Below are 14,945 nucleotides of genomic sequence, written 5' to 3' on the forward strand. Positions count from 1 at the left end.
GCTTCTGTAGTTGCAGCACATGGGCTCAATAGTTGTGGTGCACAGGCTTAGTTGCTCTGTGGCACGTGGTATCTTCCTAGGGCAGGGATCGAACCCATGTCCCCTGCATTGACAGGAGGATTCTTAACCACTGTGCCACATAGGAAGTCCTTAAATGGCTATATTTTTTTCAGGGTTTTTTTAAGAGCGAGTTTAGATTCATACACAGCAAAATTGAAAGGAAGGTATAGAGATTTCCCTTACACCCTCTGACTCCACACATGCAAAGCCTCCCCCACTATCCACATCGCCCAGAGTGGTGTATTTTTTACATTTGATGAACCTATATTGACACATCATTATCACCCAAAGTCCATAGTTTACCTCAGCGATCACTCTTGGTGTTGCACATTCTATGCTTTTAGACAAATGTATAATGACATATATCCATTATTATTGTATCATACAGGGTATTTTCACTGTTCTAAAATTCCTTTGTATCTGCTTATTCATTCCTCTTCCCACCCCCAACCTTTGGAAACCATTAAGCTTTTTACTGTCTCTTTAGCTTTACTTTTCCCAGAATATGATATATTTGGAAACATAGTATGTAGCCTTTTCAGATTGACTTCTTTCACTTAGTATTATGCATTTAAATATCCTCCATGTTTTCATGACTTGATAGCTCATTTCCTTTTAATACTGAATAGTATTCCATTGTCTGGATGTACCGTGTTTATCCATTTACCTCCTGAGTAACATCTTGATTGCTTCCAAGTTTTGGATTTTATGCTAAGAGCATGTTTAGTCAAACTATCTTCCAAAGTCATTGCACCATTTTGCATTTCCTCCAACAATGTATGAGAGTTCCTGCTGCTCTACATTCTCACCAGCATTTAGTATTGTCAGTGTTTCTGCTTTTGGCCATTTAAATAGGTACATAGTGATATATCATTGTTTTAATTTGAATGTCCTTGATGACATATGATGTGGAGAATCTTGTCATATGCTTATTTGCTTTTTGAATGTTTTCCTTGGTGAAGTGCCTTTTAAGATCTTTGACCCATTCTTTAATCTGATTGTTTATTTTCTCATTGTTCAATAACAACTAAAAAACTAATACTTATTTTTAAAAAAAACATTCATTTTAGCATCAGTTTGTCTTATCTCAATAATATTCCCTTTAGGACCCTGAAATGTCTCCAAGTTCTATCTCTCCTCAAGGTAGTATTTTTGGGTACGAGACATCCCCTGGCTCCTGCCTCCTCTCTCCACCTTCCCCCACTCCACACTCTTTTCTGGGCTAAAAGATACGCGGTTTTGTTTTGTCTCTCAACACATCATATCCTGTGTTTCCTTTACAGAAACTGAATATTTGAGATTTTTACAGCAGACAGGATTGTCTTCCCTGTACTATGATCAAACTCTATGATTCTTCTAATCAAAGCTATTGAAAGATCAATCCAGTCTCTCTCTCTTCCTGCCTTTCTCTATCTCTTTACCTCTATCTCTAGCTCAATATTTCTTTCTCTCCATAACATCTGAGATTCAAATATATTTTCTGCCAAAATACATCTAATACTATCTCTCTCTTCCCAGTGCTTGGATTCAGAGGCTATAAATAAATATTACTGTGTATGGGGGGTATTATTTCTGTTATAAAATATTTACCTAGATGAGAAAATGAGTGGTAGGATGTATGCATAAACAGGTACTATAAGCTACGTTGTGTCTCCCCCCGAAACTTATATGTTGAAGTCCCAACCCCCAGTACCTCAGAATGTAATTGTGTTCAAAGATAAGGTCTTTAAAGAAGTAATTAAGTTAAAATGAGACTTTTAGGTGGTCCCTGATCCCTTATGGCTGGTGCCCTTATAAGAAGAGGAAGAGACACCAAGGATTCTCATCCCTAGAGGAAAAGCCGAGTGAGGACACAGAGAGAAGGTGGTCATCTGCAAGGCAAGGGGAGAGGAGAAGAAACCAGGCCTGCTGACACCTTGATCTTGGATTTTTAACCTCCAGAACTGTTAGAATATAAATTTCTGCTTTTAAAACCACTCTGTCTGTAGTCTTTTCATACGGCAGCCTTAGAAAACTAAAAAGAAAAAAAGAAAAAAAGAGGTGTAACTGTGTTTTGGAATGAATTCCATGTTGATAGTGAAGATGCACTTTTAATTATAGAAGGAATAGAAAAACTTGGAATCAAAGTTGAAAACAAATCATAGGGACAAGAATATATAAAAACTCCTAAACCTCTGTGGTTGTCACAAATGTTCATTTCTGACTCTGTGCAACAGGGGTGAGGCCCAGAAATCGGCATTTTAACAAGCAGCGCAAGTGATTCAGATCCTGATTATCTGGGGACTATGATTTGAAAATCACTGCTTTATAACACTCAGATGTGTCGACAATGTACCTGATGAAAAATCAATGGAATGTGACTGCAAGAGGAAGACCATCATATTCCAAAAGGGCCAATGAATTGGAATAATCTCCTATGAGTGGTTTGGGGATTCTGGGGCAGTCCTTAATATTTATACCTTTATACTCCCAAAAGAGATCCAGTATGTGGATGCTAATTAGGTGGGTAATGAAAGCACTGAAATGACCCTCCAGTCATTTCTCTAAAATGTCTTCTCCATCAGCTTTCAGTGTCCAAACACAGATGATTAAATCTTCATAACCCTGTACTAACACATAAAACTGCTCCTCAGGTTTAACTACCCATTCAGGAACTCATGTTGCCCACAGGGTACAAGAATAGATTAGTTTTGGATGAATTGGGAGATTGGGATTGCCATATATACATTAATATGTATAAAATAGATGAGAAATAAAAAAATCAAATTGTACACTTTAAATATATGCAGTTTATCGTATGTCAATTATATCTCAATAAAATTCTTTTTAAAAGGAAAAAAAAGAATAGATTAGTTTCTCCAATTAGTTCCTTGATGTGTAGAAACAGAGGATTAAGTTCTGGGTGGATCAGAGGCAGGAAAAGGAGATGGAGTCCCTGAGTGTAGGCAGGAGTCATACAGGGTTACTTGGGACCCCAAAAATAAGCATCAACACTATCACAATATTTCCAAGAACTTGGCCTGACTTCTTTCTTCCCCTTCAGTGATAGGAAAAGATTCAATTAAAACTCCTCTTTTAATGCTGCGTGTGGTTATCTATACCCAACATGCAGACTGTCGCATCCGATGGGCATAAATATACAGTTAGGATGTATAATTCATGAAACACTACCATCTACACCCACTCTGCTTCCCTAAAGTTGTGGGGGCTGTTCACAGCTTTCACCAGACCTTAACAAAGTCGTCAACAGTGCATAATATCCTCTGGGCTTCCCATGTAGGTAGCTCATAGGACCAATCTCTTCTCTCTCTTATCCTCAGAGTATGAGGTAATGAGGGCGAGGCAGTCGATCTTAGCAGGGAATTGATTACAGATCCTTGAAAGGGTCTCAGTGGGGACCTCAGGCAGTTTCATAAAATCAAGAATGTAAGCATCCACGCTCTAGTCTCACCACATCCCCCAGAGCCTCTAGTTTTAGACTTCCTTCTCCCCTGCTGTAAGGCCTAGAGCCTCTGGACCTAGCCTTGGTACATAAGGAGTCAATACAGTGAGCAGATATTTGATGCTGAATTGTGGGACCAAGAAGAGGTCCCCAAAGGCTCAGGCTGAGCTTTGGAGAGGGAGGGAAGAGAAGGGACTGTGAGGCACAGGAAAGGCTGTAGAGGGCGCCTGCCCGAGGCGGTGACTGCTGCTGTCAGACCTTGCCGAGACTTCGTGGGATCTCAGGTCTGGTTTGAGCACTCGCCCAGAAAAGAGACAACAGCTCGCTCAAATCTACTCACTTCCTTAGTTTTCTGCTCAGAGAGTTGTATCACACGTGGTAACAGTAGAAATATTGCTGAGACCCAGGGAGACAGACAAGTTAGGCGGACAAAACTGAGGTGCAGGAATGAGGTAAGCTAAGTTACTGTGGGTTCCGTGTCTACTGCTTAGCCTCAACACAAGGTTACAGTCAGGAGTTGTTTCCAAACAGCAAAGAGACAGAGGGGTAGGAAGTACTGTGATCCTCTGGAGAAAAGCTAGACTGTGATATGAAAGGACATCCCCCAGAGTGACCACAGTGTATGACTAATGGAATTAGAAGCAAGTGCTGCACTTGTTTAAGTCCCTTTAGGAAAGATCTTCAAGCAGAGCAACTGGGGCAGAAAGACCATTTGTTAAATTTGCCACCCACCTCTACCCTGGACAACTGCTTTTCGTCCTGGTCACGAACAATGAAATTCTCACCAAACCTGAGGGTGGATACTCTAAAGACCTTTAAATAAGAAAAGCTTAAAATGGTTATCTTACTAACTTCTCTTTGGTCAACAGGCTAAAGGTGAGCTTTCCCAAGCAGACATCTCCTGGCTTCACTATTTCTCGATTTTCTTTTCCTCCTTCAATTTTTCCTCATAAATCCTCTTTCTGATTCCTAGTCTGCTCTACTCCCTTAAAATGTGAAGCACAAGCTTTGATTCCAAAGAATCTGTTTTGAGCTGAGAGCTAAAAGAAGGTAGGAACCGAGACTTTTGATATTTCTCTTTATCATTTGTCATTTAATCTCCACCCATTTCATGCTGTCTCAACTTTTAAAACTGCCTAGATTTGTAAATCTAAATGTTTCCACATTTCCAGACCGTGCCTTGGAGCTCCAGAGATTTATGTTTGAATTCCAGCTCTGCTGCCGATGGGCTCTAACACATTAGGCACATTGTCAAGTTCTCTAAGCTTCTCTCACCTTATTTGCCAATTGAGGTGACAATATTGACTTGCAAGGCTTTTCTAAGGTCTAAGTGTCATTTCTTTTGCCACATTCTTGGTACAGTGCCTGGCAAACAGTAGATGTCCATCAACTTTACAGTTCTTTCTTCTTCACCATCCTACCTCATTTTCATGTCATAAATATTTTCTGCCTTAGATTTTGAGCTATATTGTTAACCACCACATAGCTTGCCTATCCCAAACATGTACGTTTATCACGACTCTTCTGAATTCACTTTGAAGAAGAACGTGGCAAGCATTGCTCATGGCCAGAGTGGAAGCTGAGGAACACTGCATGAGAGTTGATCTGACCTTCAGGGGGACAGTGAGTTCATGACACTGGCTATTAATTTCTTTGGTATTTGGAGAAGGAAGAAAATATCTATGGATATAATTGTTTGTATTTCTTTAGGATGTTTATTTATTAAATTAGCTAAAGAGTCAGCACTTTTTTTTATATTTCTTAATATTTTATTTTGTAGATTTACTGAGTAATTTTTTCATCTTTATTGGAGTATAATTGCTTTGAAATAGTGTGTTAGTTTCTGCTGTAAAACAAAGTGAGTAAGCTATATATATACATATATCCCTTCCCTCTTGAGCCTCCCTCCCACCCTCCCTATCCCATCTCTCTAGGTCATCACAAAGTATTTAGTAATCTCCGTGTGTATACAGCATCTCCCACTAGCTATTTTTTTAAAAAAGCTCTTTATTGGAATATAATTGCTTTACACTCTTGTGCCAATTTTTGAGGTACACCAAAGTGAATCAGCTGTATATATACATATATCTCCAAATCCCCTCCCTCCCATGACTCCCTCCCACCCTCCGTATACTGGCCCTCTAAGTCATCACCCATCATTGAGGTTATCGCCTATGTTATGCAGGAACATCCCATGAGCTATCTGTTTTACATTTGGTAGTGCATATATGTCAATGATACTCTCTCACTTCGTCCCAGCTTCCTCTTTGCCCCCTCACCACCCTGTATCCTCAAGTCCATTCTCTATATCTACATCTTTATTCTTGCCCTGTCCCTGGGTTCATCAGTACCATTTTTTTTTTTTGAGAGTCAGCACTTTTTTTGAAGGCCCATTAAGCCCTTAATTTTACGTTAGCTGCTGATAGTTGATAGTAACTTGTCATCTGGGTGGGAAGAAAGTGTAACCATTGTGTAGAGCCTGGAATCTAGAGAAAAATCAGATCTTTCTTCTAATCTCCTTTTGGCCATTTGACTTTGACTTTGATCTTAGAAATGTCAATTTTTTCTAAGCCTCTGTTTCCTCATCTATAAATTGTACTGTTAATAAGACTTTATTCACAGAAATTTTTAAGGAGATAAAACATACATGAAGTTAGTAACAGCTAACTAAAATTTAACACTTATCCATGCATTAAAAAAAAAATGCTGGGCACTTACTATATACTAAGGCACATTCTAAGCACTGTCTTTACAGAAGTCAACAAAGCAAAGCCTTCACCCTCTTTGAGTTCATATCATAATGGGCTTATTAAGGGGAGTGGGGAGATCACTGCCCTGGAAGTTAGGAGGTTTAAATTGGCATATGACTTCTGCCCAATAACTGCCCTCTTCTGAGCCTTCATCTCTTCACTGACAGAAGAATGAGCCCTACCAGCACTGCTGCCTTTTGTTCTGTGGATGCCCATAGACTCTGCCTTGTGATTGGAGTTGTAGCCATGGTTGATGGTACTTCAGTCTCTCCTCCCACCTAGTTCATAGCAGTTGAATTCCTAGACTTCTAAGGAATGGCAGTTTCTGCCTGATATGTGTATCAGAGCTTTGATTTCTTTCTCCAGCAGTCAAGAATAACTTTACAGAGAGCCATTCATGCACTGTCTAGTTCTCTCTGGACTTCTGTGAGCTGAGTAGCATTTATGCGTGGAGCTAGGCTTCTCTAGCAGGAAGATCAGAGGAGAAGGTGAGAAGGTGTCTAAGGTTAGCAGTTACTTGTGGCTGATGAAGTTAAGCAAAAATAGAAAGAAAGAAGGAAGAAAGGAAGGAAGGAAGGGAGGAAGGAGGGAAGGAAGAAAGGAAGAAAAAAAGATAAAGCAATAGGGAAGGAAAGGGAAAAGACAAGGGAAAATAAGATAAGTTGGAAGAAAGGTTGAAACATTAGTGAGAGTCCTGGCAGGAAAGAGGCATGTGAGGAGTGCTTCCACTCATACGAAGTAGACGAAGTTAAATATAACCAACTTATATATCTGCTATAGTGAAGTATAAGCGCTATAGAGAAGATGTTCTGCACCTCTTAGCCTGAAGAAGCAAGGAAAAAAAATTTCAAAGAAAATATTTTCTCTAAAAAAAAAAAAAATGTTTAGAGGGAACCAGGAATCAGAAGGAAATGACCTCTGGAGGAGCTAAGTCGACTTGATTCTAACCTTTCTTGTTATTTCCCTTTTGAAATCTCTTCCTAGGTGCAATCACTAGCTTTTTCTCAATTCATTTCAGGAGTTTGGAGGGACTCCTGCTCCCCGCTTCCCTCCACACACAATGACACTGAGGTCCCTGGAGAACAGCAGCAGCATGTCCTCCACCTTCCTGCTGAGTGGCATTCCTGGGCTGGAGCACGTGCACACCTGGATCTCCATCCCACTGTGCTTCATATACCTGGTCTCCATCCTGAGCAACTGCACTGTACTTTTCATCATTAAAACAGAGCCCTCACTCCATGAGCCTATGTACCTCTTCCTGTCCATGCTGGCTGTGACTGACCTGGGTCTGTCTCTTTGCACCCTCCCTACAGTGCTGGGCATCTTTTGGGTTGGGGCACGAGATATTGGTCATGATGCCTGTTTTGCCCAGCTCTTTTTCATTCACTGCTTGTCCTTCCTGGAGTCCTCTGTGTTACTGTCCATGGCCTTTGACCGCTTTGTGGCCATTTGTCGCCCCTTGCACTATGCTTCCGTTCTCACCACCACAGTCATAGGCAGGATTGGCCTGGCTTCCTTGGGCCGCAGTGTAGCTCTCATTTTCCCATTGCCTTTTATGCTCAAAAGATTCCCGTATTGTGGCTCCCCAGTCCTCTCACATTCCTACTGCCTCCACCAGGAAGTGATGAAACTGGCCTGTACAGACAGCAGAGCCAACAGCGTCTATGGCATGTTTGTCATTGTTTCCACAGTGGGTATAGACTCACTGCTCATTCTCTTCTCCTATGCCCGGATCCTGCACACTGTGCTGTCCATTGCATCCAAGGTTGAGAGACTCAAAGCTCTTAACACCTGTGTTTCCCACATCTGTGCTGTGCTCCTTTTCTACACTCCCATGATCGGCCTGTCTGTCATCCACCGCTTTGGGAAGCAGGCACCTCATCTGGTCCAGGTCATCATGGGCTTTGTGTATCTTCTCTTCCCTCCCCTGATGAATCCCATTGTCTACAGTGTGAAGACCAAACAAATCCGTGATCGTGTGACCCACGCCTTTTGTTCCTAGCTGGGTCTAATCTTGGAGGCACTCTTTTCTTAACGGTACCCTTACTCCTCTATTCTTTATAATATCTAATGTGCATGAAGTGGAGGATACTGTTATTTATTTACTCAACAAACAAGAAGTCACAGCTCTCACAGAACCCTCACTCTGGTGGGGGGAAAATACACTGCAGTTACGATGTGGCAGATTGCTTTTTCAAAAAATGACCACAGAAACATTTCTGATCTCCCATCCTCTTCCAAAAACTTGTCACTTCTCCATCAGGTGGTAGAATCTATTTCTTCTCCCTCTGTAACTGGGTTGGACTTTGTAACTGTCTCAATGAATTGAATGTTAGGTAGTGATGCTATAAGATCTTCCAAGGCTAGGTCATGAAAGCTGATATGTTATTCACTGGTACTCACTCTCTCTCTCTTTCTTTCTCTCTCTCTTTTTCTCTAACTCTATTTCTATGTGCATCTATATCTCTATTTATCTCACGCAGTGCTTGCTTTCAAACACAGCCACCACACTAAGCAGAAGCCCAAACCACATGGAGAGGCCACATTTAGGTGTTTCAGCCAGTAGACCCAGCTGAGGTCTCAGCCTTAGCTGGGTCATTATCAACTACTAGTGAGTCAGCAAATCTTCAAATTGTCCCAACCCCCATGCTTCCAGTCTCTCCTGTTAGCACCCAGTGAAAGAAAGGGTCCATGTACTCTGAGCCTAGCCCAAACTGCAGATTTGTAGGCTAAAGAAATGCTTGCTTTTTTAAGGCACTACAGTTTGGGATGGTTTATTATACAAAGATATGTTAACTGTTAAAGTAAAAAGAAATTGATATGGGAGCTAAAAGAAAGATATTTTCCTCCAGCTGGGGAAAGAGAGTGTCATGAAAGGTTTCCCTGAGTTGGCATAGTAGCCAGCTTTAAGGGATGTATAGGAGTTAGACAGTCAAACTGGAAAGTTATGGTCCAGCCTGGAAGAACAACATGTGCAAAACTGAGGCATAGGTGAGAGAGAGGACACTGTTTTTAGGGAAATATCGGAAGTTGTTTTTGTTGTCATTGTTGTTCCCTAGCAAGTCAGGGAAGAGTAGAGAACATGGGGGTGGGTGGTGGTAAGTGGAAAGAGGTTAAGGCACTGACCCTATCAGAATGTCATAAGCCAATGAACCAAAAAGAGAGAATTCCTTATACCGTCTTATCTGTGCATTACAACTGTACACCCGCATCGGTCCAGATTAAAAATACATATATTTTGAATAATACTGGTCAATATAGTATTTGTAATTTTGACTTGGAGGTACCTGCAAGGAAAGCAGACCTGGATAAGATGCTGCCGAGGAGATCTTTAAACATCTAGAGGGAAGCATGAGGATGCCATGTTCCTGCATAATTTTAGTGCAGGGTCAAGAAAGGGAGGGGCAGAGGGCCAAGGACAGCTTCCTCTACTATGACCTTTATGTGGAGCCAGTTCTCACTTGAAGTTAGTTTCATTCAAGGCTGCCTAGCATATTTGACATTTAACTCTTGATGGGTCATGCCCCACCCCCACCCCCATCTCCAACCAGCGCCTCATCCTGTCTGGCATAAGAAAGCTGTCTGCAATCATGGAACCTTAGGTGACATCATGTGAAAGATTACTTAATCACAGCAAATAGAATAAAATAGAATAGATGCCTGAGTGTCAAGGGTGGTTTATGTCTTGTGTGTCTTTGTACACACAAAACTTCAAAAAAGCCATAAAGCCACTGCAAATTCTGAAGCTTGTGTAAAATTCCACAGCTAGAATCTATATCTATGCCATGTACATGCAATTTCAGTCTTCCAATGGGAGTCATGTTCTCTTATATCTTATAATGAATTAAAGAGTTATTGGGATATACTTAGTATACTATACTTGGAGTCAGGCTTGGAAAGTTCTACTTTTTAACTGTGTGACTTAAGAAAATTATTTTATTTACATGAGCTCAATTTTCTATTAGAATGGATCTAACAATATCTATCCCGAAAGGCTTTCTAATTTAAATATATGATGTATATGAAGTTTCAAAATAAATCTTAGCATGTTTTTCAGCTCAAAATAAATTTTAGTTATTTTCATTCTTAAAATAAAAGCTAATAACACAGAAAAAACATATCATGGAGAATGTATGATAAGTCAGAGAGGAAGCCCTGAAACAGCCCTGAGAGGAAGGAGAACCACGGATAATTTTCCAGAGGGAATATTCTTAGCTTAAAGAACAAGCAGAAGTTAAATGGACAGAACTGTGTGGGTGGAGGAACATTCCCTCATTCTACAAATAGTTGCTGAGTGTGCTATTCTCTAGGCAGAGTCTGCATTCCAGTAATATAGTAGAAAAAAAAACAATAATAATGAAAGAATGTGCCATTGACTTACATTTTGGTGGGAGAGACAGACAATAGAAAAGTCAATGAGTAAGCATTTCAGACAGTGCTAAGGGCTCTGAAGGAAACAAAGTGGGATAACAGGTAGAAAGGGATGCAAGAATGTGTGAGCAGGGAAGGCCTCTGTAAGGAGGGAGTTTTCAAGCAAACTTCTAAATTATGTGACAGAGTGAGATATGAAAAGATTTAAAGAACGAGCATTCCAAAAAGGCAGAACAAGTGTCAAGGGCCTGAGGTGGAAAAAAACAAACAAAAAAAAAACCAAACCTAGAATATTGTAGGAAAAGCAGAAGGACCAGTATGGCTAGAGCTAAGTGAGCAAGCAGCTACGTTAATTGGTGGAAAATTAGCAAGTAATCAATTGATATTAAAAACAGGAGAGAGGAGTGCTAGGCAAAGCTGATGTTTAAAGGTCACTGTCAGAAAGACTCCTTGATGTGTGAAATTGAAATGTGACCATAAGAAATACTTTAAAATGCTCTGAGGGACCTAGGATCAAACCCTGTGTATCTAAGATCATAATTGTTAAACTTTGCAGTGTATGTAACCCAGAACTGCTGAGAAAGGGAAGGAATGAATTGCACCCTCCTGTGAGAATTCTGAGGCCCAAACTCCTCTGATGACCTTGTTAAAAAGAAAGGCAATCCTTGTAACAGGCTATGGGACTGCAGCAAAGCCTAGAGGACAGCCTTTATGCGTGAATGTGGAACCAACCTCCTTCATTCATTCATTCACTCTCAGAATGGCCATCGCCAAAAAATCTACAAATAGTAAATGCTGGAGAGGGTGTGGAGAATAGGGAACCCCCATGCACTGTTGGTGAGAATGTAAATTCATACAGCCACTGCGGAGAACAATATGGAGATTCCTTAAAAAAACTAAAAATAGAACTACCATGTGACCCAGCAATTCCACTACTGGGCATATACCCTGAGAAAACCATAATTCAAAATGATACATGCATCCCAATGTTCACTGCAGCACTATTTACAATAGCCAGGACATGGAAGCAACCTAAATGTCCATTGACAGATGAATGGATAAAGAAGATGTGGTACATATATACAATGAAATATTACTCAGCCCATAAAAAGGAACAAAATTGGGTCATTTGAAGAGACCTGGATGGACCTAGAGTCTGTCATACAGAGTGAAATAAGTCAGAAAGAGAAAAACAAATATTGTTTATTAAGGCATGTAATAAAAAATGGCACAGATGAACCTATTTGCAGGGCAAGAATAGAGACACAGACCTAGAGAATGGACATGTGGACACAGCGGAGGGGAAGGATGTGGGATGAATTGGAAGGTTGGGATTGGCATATATACACTACCATGTGTAAAACAGATACCCAGCAGGAACCGGCTGTATAGCACGAGGAGCTCAGCTTGGTGCTCTGGGGTGACCTAGATGAGTGGGAGGGAGGTCCAAGAGGGAGGCGATATATGTACACATATAGCTGATTCACTTCGTTTTACAGCAGAAACTAACACAACATTGTAAAGCAACTATACCCCAATTAAAAAAAAAAAAAACCACTTCATGATTGACTTTTATAACAGTTACCAGGAATAAATTGGTAAACAGGATACATTTGCCACCCTCAAGGAATTTATAGTCCAGTAGGGGTATCTGGAATATTTTAGTGTTTAGCATGATCTACAAATTGAGTCCTAAATGCCAGATTAGAGTTATCCAGGTAAAGATGAGAAAAGAATCGCCTTTTTACTAAAGCAAGTATTTTGTGAAAGAATCAAGAGATGACAAAGGGCATTCCATGTTTAGAAACTACAAATAATTCTTGTTGAGAACCACCAAAATGGTAGAGTGAGAGGAGAAGAGTGTCTTGAGATGCAGCCACACATACACAGGGATCAGAACTTACAGTGACTATAGATGGAGTAATTCATTCAACCAGTACCTATTGAATACCTGTTTTAGCAGGCTGTATGAATAGAACAGTGAAAGAACAGACAAGAACACTGTCCACAGGAGCCTCAGATGTTATTAGAGGTAGGCAAGCAATAACATGAGTAATAAATAAAAGACATAGTAAGTTGGATGGTGAAAAGTGCTGTGAAGAAAAATTAATGTAGGAAATGGATATTAGCTGTGTTCTGGAAAGTTGTAATTTTTTTTTAATCTCAAGAAAATATTCTTCTTGAGAAGGTGATGTTTCTAGGAAGTAATGAAGCAGCACAAAGACATCTTAGGGAAAGGATCCTATGTAAAGAGAAGAGCATGTACAAAAGTTCAAAATAGGAACACATCTTCATGTTTAAGGTGTGTTAAGAATGACACTGTGTCTGGCACCGTTGCAAAGGAGAACACAGTAAGAATAAGGAAATAGAGGTGGTGGTGACCATATCACATAAGCCATTAATGATCTAATATTGCTGGACTTGAATACGGAAGGAGCGAGCCATGAGTCAAAAAATGAGGGCAGCCTCAGAAGCTGGAAAAGGCAAAGAAACAGATTCTCCTCTGGTGCCTCCAGAAAAAAATGCAGGCGTGCCAACACCTTGATTTTAGCCAGTAAGACGCATGTCAGACCTCTAACACATAGAATTGTAAGATAATAAATTTGTGTTGTTTTAAGCCACTAAGTTTATGATAATTTGTTATGCAACAGTAGAAAATTAATACAGTGTTCCTGACATAAAACACACCATAAGCAAAGGTTTAGGTGTAAGTAACGGTGATGCATTTATGTTACACTGACGAAGCACAAGGCAGTGTATTAACAGATAAAGTAATAGAGAAAAGCCAGCATTAAGTGATGGAGAGCCCTTTGTGCATATACAGAGCCTTGCCATTATCTTGTAACTTATTGGACAGCTATTGAAGTATTCTGAGTGTAGTTACAGTTACATTTTAAAAAGATCTTTCAAGTAGCTAATCTCAGTGTACAGAATGATTGGATAATCCAGGGAAAGTTTTAAATCTGAACTAAAACAGCTTCAGTAACAATCGATGGGTGAAAAACAATGTTAGTGAAATCTCGTAAGGGAGGATCTTCCTAGCTTGATGACCCAGCTTTGGTTAAAACATATACTTACTTCCATGTCTACACCTAAGTTCTATAGTCTTGCAAATGAAGACAATGCTACTTTTCTAGTCATGACAGATAAGCAGCATGCCAACCTCCTATTTCAAACTGTCTTCAAGATGTCTGTCTTTGAATGTTCAGTCACATATGTCACATATTCGTTAGTGGAATTTGTGAATTTCCTATCAATTACATTTATTTTTTAAAAAAAGAAACAACAACAAAAATCCTAAATGATTTTATTCTCTCTGCCTTTCCCAGAATCACTGCTTCATACTGGAATTTTTTTGTTTGTTTTGTTTTGTTTGTTTTTTTGTCTGCAGGTGGGTCTTCATTGCTGCAGGTGGGCTTTCTGTAGTTGTGGCGAGCGGGGGCTACTCTTTGTTGTGGTGTGTGGGCTTCTTAGTGTGGTGGCTTCTCTTGTTGCAGAGCATGGGCTCTAGGTACACAGGCTTCAATAGTTGTAGCATGCAGGCTCAGTCGTTGTGGCACACAGACCGTAGAGCACATGGGCTTCAGTAGTTGTGGCTCACGGGCGCTAGAACGCATCTCAGTAGTTGTGGCACACAGGCTTAGTTACTCTGTGGCATGTGGGATCTTCCCAGACCAGGGGTTGAACCTGTGTCCCCTGCACTGGCAGGCGGATTCTTAACCACTGTGCCACCAGGGAAGTCCACATAGTCGAATTATTGGAGCAGGTTCTCGGTGACCTCTTTATCTTTCTCAAATTCAACCCATCTTGCTCATGCTTTCAGACATGCCATTCTTAAAATTTGATTTATCCTGTTAGGTGTTTGTTGTAGAGATTGAATTGTCTCACCAGTGCCTCCTGAATTAAGACTTTTCAAGTCTTTTCTAGGTACTCCAAAATCTGGTTGTCGTATTATTTAAAATTATCTCTCACTATTCCAAATTAAATGCTCTATTCCAGTCAGCTAACATCCTTCCTAACTACTACATGCCCTTCTAGTTTACTTCTTCTTGTTAGTATAGTGAGTCTACATCGTGTGTATGTATATATATACAGTTAACAAATGCCACTTGAGTAACAATCTCAATCTGTCCAAATTTCATCAATTCTTTAAGGGCTGACTCAAATCCAACTGTTCTATTACATAGAGTTTTGTTTCAATTACTCTTAAAGCATTAATTAAACCTCTGTGAGTCATATCACGTCATATGGTTATTTCACCTTTCCTGTTTCATGTCATATTCTTGACTTTACTACAAATTCTGTACTGCACAGCTTTTCAC

General features: G+C 40.2%; 1 protein-coding gene across 1 annotated transcript; it reads left to right on the forward strand.

Moving 5' to 3' along the window:
* Nucleotides 1-7,312: 7,312 nt before the first annotated feature.
* LOC130861504 (olfactory receptor 51G2) lies at nt 7,313-8,254 on the forward strand. Its single transcript, XM_057750440.1, has one exon. It carries the CDS (start codon nt 7,313-7,315, stop codon nt 8,252-8,254), a length of 942 nt encoding a protein of 313 aa, XP_057606423.1.
* Nucleotides 8,255-14,945: the final 6,691 nt, after the last annotated feature.

Source organism: Hippopotamus amphibius, chromosome 9 (genome assembly GCF_030028045.1).
Source record: "Hippopotamus amphibius kiboko isolate mHipAmp2 chromosome 9, mHipAmp2.hap2, whole genome shotgun sequence".
Classification (NCBI taxonomy): Eukaryota; Metazoa; Chordata; class Mammalia; order Artiodactyla; family Hippopotamidae; genus Hippopotamus; species Hippopotamus amphibius.